Source organism: Ranitomeya imitator, chromosome 2, assembly GCF_032444005.1.
Source record: "Ranitomeya imitator isolate aRanImi1 chromosome 2, aRanImi1.pri, whole genome shotgun sequence".
NCBI classification, from domain to species: Eukaryota; Metazoa; Chordata; class Amphibia; order Anura; family Dendrobatidae; genus Ranitomeya; species Ranitomeya imitator.
The window spans coordinates 95338574-95347549 of NC_091283.1; the positions used below are offsets into that span (position 1 = coordinate 95338574).

General features: G+C 40.3%; 1 protein-coding gene across 3 annotated transcripts in view; it reads left to right on the forward strand.

Annotated features, from left to right (window-relative positions):
• The window catches only part of AFF2 (ALF transcription elongation factor 2), a 792369-nt gene extending 783605 nt beyond the window's left edge, over positions 1-8764 (forward strand). For all 3 annotated transcript variants that reach the window (XM_069747042.1, XM_069747043.1, XM_069747044.1), the window contains one exon: positions 6411-8764. In XM_069747042.1, the coding sequence (XP_069603143.1) occupies positions 6411-6532 (122 nt within the window). In that variant the 3' untranslated portion in view covers positions 6533-8764. The remainder of the gene's footprint in view (positions 1-6410) is intronic.
• The last annotated feature ends 212 nt before the right edge of the window (positions 8765-8976 follow it).

Sequence of the window (8976 nt, forward strand, 5' to 3'; positions counted from 1 at the left end):
GTACATGACCACGCTTAATTGTAAAGTTCTGTGGAATATGGTTTTTTTTTGTCTGTACATGTCCATGCTTAATTGTAAAGTGCTGTGGATTACGTTGTCTTTATTGTCTGTGCATGTTCACGCTTAATTGTACTGTGCTGTGGAATATGTTGTCTATATTGTCTTTACATGTTCACATTTGATTGTAAAGTGCTGTGGAATATGTTGTTTTTATTGTCTGTACATGTCCACGCTTAATTGTAAAGTGCTGTGGATTACGTTGTCTTTATTGTCTGTGCATGTCCACGCTTAATTGTACAGTGCTGTGAAATATGTTGTCTTTATTCTCTGTGCATGTCCACCCTTAATTGTAAAGTGCTATGGAATATGTTGTCTATATTATCTGTACATGTTCACACTTAATTGTAAAGTGCTGTGGAATATGTTGTCTTTATTGTGTGTACATGTCCACCCTTAATTGTCTTTATAGTCTGTACAAATCCACGCTTAGTTGTAAAGTGCCACGGAATATGTTGTCTTTATTGTCTGTACATGACCACGCTTAATTGTAAAGTTCTGTGGAATATGGTTTTTTTTTGTCTGTACATGTCCATGCTTAATTGTAAAGTGCTGTGGATTACGTTGTCTTTATTGTCTGTGCATGTTCACGCTTAATTGTACTGTGCTGTGGAATATGTTGTCTATATTGTCTTTACATGTTCACATTTGATTGTAAAGTGCTGTGGAATATGTTGTTTTTATTGTCTGTACATGTTCACGCTTAATTGTAAAGTGCTGTGGATTACGTTGTCTTTATTGTCTGTGCATGTCCACGCTTAATTGTACAGTGCTGTGAAATATGTTGTCTTTATTGTCTGTGCATGTCCACCCTTAATTGTAAAGTGCTGTGGAATATGTTGTCTTTATTGTCTGTACATGTCCATGCTTAATTGTAAAGTGCTATGGAATATGTTGTCTATATTATCTGTACATGTTCACACTTAATTGTAAAGTGCTGTGGAATATGTTGTCTTTATTGTGTGTACATGTCCACCCTTAATTGTCTTTATAGTCTGTACAAATCCACGCTTAGTTGTAAAGTGCCACGGAATATGTTGTCTTTATTGTCTGTACATGACCACGCTTAATTGTAAAGTTCTGTGGAATATGGTTTTTTTTTTGTCTGTACATGTCCATGCTTAATTGTAAAGTACTGGGGAATATGTCGGCACTATATAAATAAAATTACTATTCAGCTCTGCCCCCCTGCTCATGAATGTGGACCAGTGCACCTTTAACCCCTCTGTGATCTTAGACGTACTATCCCGTCGAGGTGCCCTGGGCTTATCTGACCCTGGACGGGATAGTACGTCATAGCCGATCGGCCGCGCTCACGGGGGGAGCGCGGCCGATCGCGGCCGGGTGTCAGCTGCTTATCGCAGCTGACATCCGGCACTATGTGCCAGGAGCGGTCACGGACCGCCCCCGGCACATTAACCCCTGGCACACCGCGATCAAAGATGATCGCGATGTGCCGGCGGTGCAGGGAAGCACCGCGCAGGGAGGGGGCTCCCTGCGGGCTTCCCTGAGCCCCCCGCAGCAACGCGATGTGATCGCGTTGCTGCGAGGGTCTCCTCACCTCCCTCCCTGCTCGAGCCCCGGATCCAAGATGGCCGCGGATCCGGGTCCTGCAGGGAGGGAGGTGGCTTCACAGAGCCTGCTCAGAGCAGGCACTGTGAAGCAGCCTGCACTCCTATCAGATCAGTGATCTGACAGAGTGCTGTGCAAACTGTCAGATCACTGATCTGTGATGTCCCCCCCTGGGACAAAGTAAAAAAGTAAAAAAAAAAATTTCCAAATGTGTAAAAAAAATAAAAAAAAATATTCCAAAATAATGAAAAAAAAAAAAAATATTATTCCCATAAATACATTTCTTCATCTAAATAAAAAAAAAAACCAATAAAAGTACACATATTTAGTATCGCCGCGTCCGTAACAGCCCGACCTATAAAACTGGCCCACTAGTTAACCCCTTCAGTAAACACCGTAAGAAAAAAAAAAAAACGAGGCAAAAAACAACGCTTTATTATCATACCGCCGAACAAAAAGTGGAATAACACGCGATCAAAAGGACAGATATAAATAACCATGGTACCGCTGAAAGCGTCATATTGTCCCGCAAAAAAAGAGCCGCCATACAGCATCATCAGCAAAAAAATAAAAAAGTTATAGTCCTGAGAACAAAGCGATGCAAAAATAATTATTTTTTCTGTAAAATAGTTTTTATCGTATAAAAGCACCAAACCATAAAAAAATGATATAAATGAGGTATCGCTGTAATCGTACTGACCCGAAGAATAAAACTGATTTATCAATTTTACCAAACGCGGAACGGTATAAACGCCTCCCCCAATAGAAATTCATGAATAGCTGGCTTTTGGTCATTCTTCCTCACAAAAATCGGAATAAAAAGCGATAAAAAAATGTCACGTGCCCAAAAATGTTTTCAATAAAAACGTCAACTCGTCCCGCAAAAAACAAGACCTCACATGACTCTGTGGACCAAAATATGGAAAAATTATAGCTCTTAAAATGTGGTATTGCAAAAAATATTTTTTGCAATAAAAAGGGTCTTTCAGTGTGTGACGGCTGCCAATCATAAAAATCCGCTAAAAAACTCGCTATAAAAGTAAATCAAACCCCCCTTCATCACCCCCTTAGTTAGGGAAAAATAAAAAAAAATGTATTTATTTCCATTTTCCCATTAGGGTTAGGGCTAGGGTTAGGGCTAGGGCTAGGGTTAGGGCTAGGGTTAGGGCTAGGGCTAGGGCTAGGGTTAGGGCTAGGGTTAGGGTTAGGGTTAGGGCTAGGGTTAGGGCTAGGGTTAGGGCTAGGGTTAGGGCTAGGGCTAGGGTTAGGGTTAGGGCTAGGGTTAGGGCTAGGGCTAGGGTTAGGGTTAGGGTTGGGGCTACAGTTAGGGTTGGGGCTAAAGTTAGGGTTAGGGTTTAGATTACATTTACAGTTGGGAATAGGGTTGGGATTTATTTCCATTTTCCCATTAGGGCTAGGGTTAGGGTTAGGGCTAGGGCTAGGGTTAGGGCTAGGGTTAAGGCTAGGGTTAGGGCTAGGGCTAGGGTTAGGGCTAGGGTTAGGGTTAGGGTTAGGGCTAGGGTTAGGGCTAGGGTTAGGGCTAGGGTTAGGGCTAGGGTTAGGGTTAGGGCTAGGGTTAGGGCTAGGGTTAGGGCTAGGATTAGGGTTAGGGTTAGGGTTGGGGCTACAGTTAGGGTTGGGGCTAAAGTTAGGGTTAGGGTTTAGATTACATTTACAGTTGGGAATAGGGTTGGGATTAGGGTTAGGGGTGTGTCAGGGTTAGAGGTGTGGTTAGGGTTACCGTTGGAATTAGGGTTAGGGGTGTGTTTAGATTAGGGTTTCAGTTATAATTGGGGGGTTTCCACTGTTTCGGCACATCAGGGGCTCTCCAAACACGACATGGCGTCCGATCTCAATTCCAGCCAATTCTGCGTTGAAAAAGTAAAACAGTGCTCCTTCCCTTCCGAGCTCTCCTGTGTGCCCAAACAGGGGTTTACCCCAACATATGGGGTATCAGCGTACTCAGGACAAATTGGACAACAACTTTTGTGGACCAATTTCTCCTGTTACCCTTGGGAAAATACAAAACTGGGGGCTAAAAAATAATTTTTGTGGGAAAACAAAAAGATTTTTTATTTTCACGGCTCTGCGTTATAAACTGTAGTGAAACACTTGGGGGTTCAAAGTTCTCACAACACATCTAGATAAGTTCATTGAGGGGTCTAGTTTCCAATATGGGGTCACTTGTGGGGAGTTTCTACTGTTTAGGTACATTAGGGGCTCTGCAAACGCAATGTGACGCCTTCAGACCAATCCATCTAAGTCTGCATTCCAAATGATGCTCCTTCCCTTCCGAGCCCTCCCATGCGCCCAAACGGTGGTTCCCCCCCACATATCGGGTATCAGCGTACTCAGGACAAATTGGACAACAACATTTAGGGTCCAATTTCTCCTGCTAACCTTGGAAAAATACAAAACTGGGGGCTAAAATATAATTTTTGTGGAAAAAAAAATATTTTTTATTTGCATGGCTCTGCGTTATAAACTGTAGTGAAATACTTGGGGGTTCAAAGCTCTCACAACACATCAAGATGAGTTCCTTAGGGGGTCTACTTTCCAAAATGGTGTCACTTGTGGGGGGTTTCTACTGTTTAGGTACATTAGGGGCTCTGCAAACGCAATGTGACGCCTGCAGACCATTCCATCTAAGTCTGCATTCCAAATGGCGCTCCTTCCCTTCCGAACCCTCCCATGCGCCCAAACGGTGGTTCCCCCCCACATATGGGGTATCAGCGTACTCAGGACAAATTGGACAACAACTTTTGAGGTCCAATTTCTTCTCTTACCCTTGGAAAAATAAAAAATTGGGGGCAAAAATATAATTTTTGTGAAAAAATATGATTTTTTATTTTTACGGTTCTGCATTATAAACTTCTGTGAAGCACTTGGTGGGTCAAAGTGCTCACCACACATCCAGATAAGTTCCTTAGGGGGTCTACTTTCCAAAATGGTGTCACTTGTGGGGGGTTTCAATGTTTAGGCACATCAGTGGCTCTCCAAACGCAACATGGCGTCCCATCTCAATTCCTGTCAATTTTGCATTGAAAAGTCAAATAGCGCTCCTTCCCTTCCGAGCTCTCCCATGCGCCCAAACAGTGGTTTACTGCCACATATGGGGTATCAGCGTACTCGGGACAAATTGGACAACAACTTTTGAGGTCCAATTTCTTCTCTTACCCTTGGAAAAATAAAAAATTGGGGGCAAAAATATAATTTTTGTGAAAAAATATGATTTTTTATTTTTACGGTTCTGCATTATAAACTTCTGTGAAGCACTTGGTGGGTCAAAGTGCTCACCACACCTCTAGATAAGTTCCTTAGGGGGTCTACTTTCCAAAATGGTGTCACTTGTGGGGGGTTTCAATGTTTAGGCACATCAGTGGCTCTCCAAACGCAACATGGCGTCCCATCTCAATTTCTGTCAATTTTGCATTGAAAAGTCAAACTGCGCTCCTTCCCTTCCGAGCTCTCCCATGCGCCCAAACAGTGGTTTACTGCCACATATGGGGTATCAGCGTACTCAGGACAAATTGGACAACAACTTTTGAGGTCCAATTTCTTCTCTTACCCTTGGAAAAATAAAAAATTGGGGGCAAAAATATAATTTTTGTGAAAAAATATGATTTTTTATTTTTACGGTTCTGCATTATAAACTTCTGTGAAGCACTTGGTGGGTCAAAGTGCTCACCACACATCCAGATAAGTTCCTTAGGGGGTCTACTTTCCAAAATGGTGTCACTTGTGGGGGGTTTCAATGTTTAGGCACATCAGTGGCTCTCCAAACGCAACATGGCGTCCCATCTCAATTCCTGTCAATTTTGCATTGAAAAGTCAAATAGCGCTCCTTCCCTTCCGAGCTCTCCCATGCGCCCAAACAGTGGTTTACTGCCACATATGGGGTATCAGCGTACTCAGGACAAATTGGACAACAACTTTTTGGGTCCAATTTCTCCTGTTACCCTTGGTAAAATAAAACAAATTGGAGCTGAAGTAAATTTTTTGTGTAAAAAAGTTAAATGTTCATTTTTATTTAAACATTCCAAAAATTCCTATTAAACACCTGAAGGGTTAATAAACTTCTTGAATGTGGTTTTGAGCACCTTGAGGGGTGCAGTTTTTAGAATGGTGTCACACTTGGGCATTTTCTATCATATAGACCCCTCAAAATGACTTCAAATGAGACGTGGTCCCTAAAAAAAAATGGTGTTGTAAAAATGAGAAATTGCTGGTCAACTTTTAACCCTTATAACTCCCTAACAAAAAAAAAATTGGTTCCAAAATTATGCTGATGTAAAGGAGACATGTGGGAAATGTTACTTATTAAGTATTTTGTGTGACCTATCTCTGTGATTTAATTGCATAAAAATTCAAAGTTTGAAAATTGCGAAATTTTCAAAATTTTCGCCAAATTTCCGTTTTTTTCACAAATAAACGCAGGTACTATCAAAGAAATTTTACCACTATCATGAAGTACAATATGTCACGAGAAAACAATGTCAGAATCACCAGGATCCGTTGAAGCGTTTCGGAGTTATAACCTCATAAAGGGACAGTGGTCAGAATTGTAAAAATTGGCCTGGTCATTAACGTGCAAACCACCCTTGGGGGTAAAGGGGTTAATTAAGACTGACGAGCAAAACACGATTGCTAACGAATTGGGGCCAATGGTCCTAGTCTTACCTTTAATTATCTAAAACTTGCCTAAAACGATGTTAACAATATGTGTACAATGGACAACGAGATTATATATGTTTGACATTGTGTCTCTTATATTTTTGCAGAGTTCTTTCAAGACCTTAACACAGTGATGGAGCCCTTAACTCAACACAGTACCATGACTGACCTGGTCCGCTATGTTCGGCAAGGACTTCACTGGCTTCGCGTTGAATCTCAATTATTGTAGTGTCTGCTTTACCCATCACACATTTTCATACATTCTACCTCTACCAGCAAAAAAAGACTTTAGCTGGTGGAAATCCACTCATTACCTTGACTTCAACTTTTTTCTATAATGTCTGTTGGAAGTGGATTTTACCATCATTGGAAATTCAGATCACATCGTAGCATTAACCAATTCAACCATTAATTTCCAAATCTTAAATATGCCTTTTGTCTCTTGGATCCATTCCTACGTGCTTTATGAAACGGTACATTTTTAAAGATATTATTTTTAGTCTTCACTGCCTTTACTTAAGAACATGATGCACTTTGTGAAGATTTGGAACAAAACGTCTTCATTGCGCAAGTGTTTTATAAAAACACTTTAATTGGGAAGAAATATTTGAAGTATTATGTTCAATGGAGCTTTGTGATTTACTTTGGCAAGAAGTAGAGTGGATATTGTTTACCCTCAGCTCTTCTGTAAGGTTTACATAAGAATATATTGAATAATTATGGAGAAACATTAGTGAGGAATCAGTGTTAAAGCCTATGATGAAGGATGTACTATAAAAAGGATCTTTTTTTAATAAACTGAATACTAGTGAACCCCCCCAGCAAGCCAAACTTGGCTACGACAGCTTTACATTCTGGTATTTCAAATGTGTCTCTCTAGTTTTCCTCATTGCAGTTTTGCATTTACAAATGTTCCCAAAAAATGTACAATGATAGAAAAGAAAATAGAGTAACAGTAGTAAAGATTTATTACTGATATACCACTATGCCTGATTACCCCACTCGTATCTCCATTCTCTTTTGCAACACACAGGAATCTAAGGGATCGGTACGCAGGTGGACCGTCAGAGGCCATCTTTGGATTTTATTTTATTTTTTCAAATTTTGGCCTAGTGCAAAGTGTCACTCATTGTAAATTCAATATTTCCAAAAATCTGTGAAATCAATGTTGAAATTTACCAAAGGATAATAGAGATGCATGGGGTCATGTGGGTGTTATCATGCTAATGTGAAAGTGCAGTAATTCAAGCAGATCGAATTGTTGAAACTTATTATTTTGCAGTTGATTAATTTCCTGACGTTACTGTATATCACATTGGTAGGTATATAAGTGCAATGTAATTTTAGTGAATGAAGCTGTTACAATTGAATATCTAGTGAATAGGTCACCTTTTTAGCATCTGTCAAGCAGTAATGTGCAGTTCCACCGCTTCTCCACAAGATTTCTTTTTGTGTATTATCTGCATTTTGCCAAAGTGTATTTTATTCTACCATATCTCAGAAGAAACTCAAATGATGAAGCAGTCATATCTGCCGTTGCCATATCAAATGATAGTTTACTACTTAGGGGTCGTCTACCGTATAAATATTATTTCGAATTTTTCTTAGATCATGCAACATTTTTAAAAAGTGTAGATGGAATAATTAAAAAAATGGTTTTATGTGTAGATATGGTTATTGGGCCCTTGTGGCACTCTCTGGAATCCTTCTCTGAACATCCACATCCAAGCGACTTTCCATGTGCCAATTCAAATTGGCTGCGATGCTTAAGAATGGGAATTGCTCCATGACCCAAGCTAAAGAAGATCCAGATGATGGTACTAAACTACTGAACTTGTGTGACCATTGGCACTGGAAAATGTGGCTGATCTGAGATGTAACCAAGAGATCACCAGTGGATGGTATAACATGATATGCAACAGCAATTTTATTGAAAACTTTTAAAACATTTTTGTGATCTAACAGAGAAATTTAGTACTTAAAGGGATTCTGTCACTAGTTTTTTTATATCTAATATGAGAGCAGCATAATGTAGGAAAAGAGACCCTGATTGCAATGATGTGTCATTTACTGGGCCACATACTGTAATTTCCTGGTGATTTTATAAAAAGTTGACTCTCCCTAAAGACTAGTAACCCTCTTGCCCAGCTAGTCCATCCACACCCTCATCATTGATTGGCAGCTTTCTGCCTATGTCCAGTGTACACAGAAAGCTGACAGTCTGTGGTGTGTGTTGGCGGGGTTACACAGATCTGCAGCAGAGAAAATAGTTTTCAATTAAATTTGCAGTACCCAGTAATGTAAGCGATACATTGCTAGAATCAGAGTTTCTGCCACTACATCATGCTTCTTTCAGATGCGGTAGCAAAAACCTGATGACAGATTCCCTTTAATGGAACAACCCCATTCATTTGGCATCTGTCACCACATTTGACCTATCTAAACTATTATTATGAGCATACAGGTTATAGACTGCTGAGAAAAGTCTTATCTGAATGTCTCATATTAGCTGTGTTGCTGCTGAGAAATCATCTTTTATCCCTTTATATAATTGACCTCTTCCAGGCTCTGGGGAGGATGGTACCTGGAGATAACTCTGCCCTCAGAACTTGGTTTGCATGAAGGGAGAGTTACCAGTGTGAGACAAGTAACTAACACAGAACAAGAGAAATT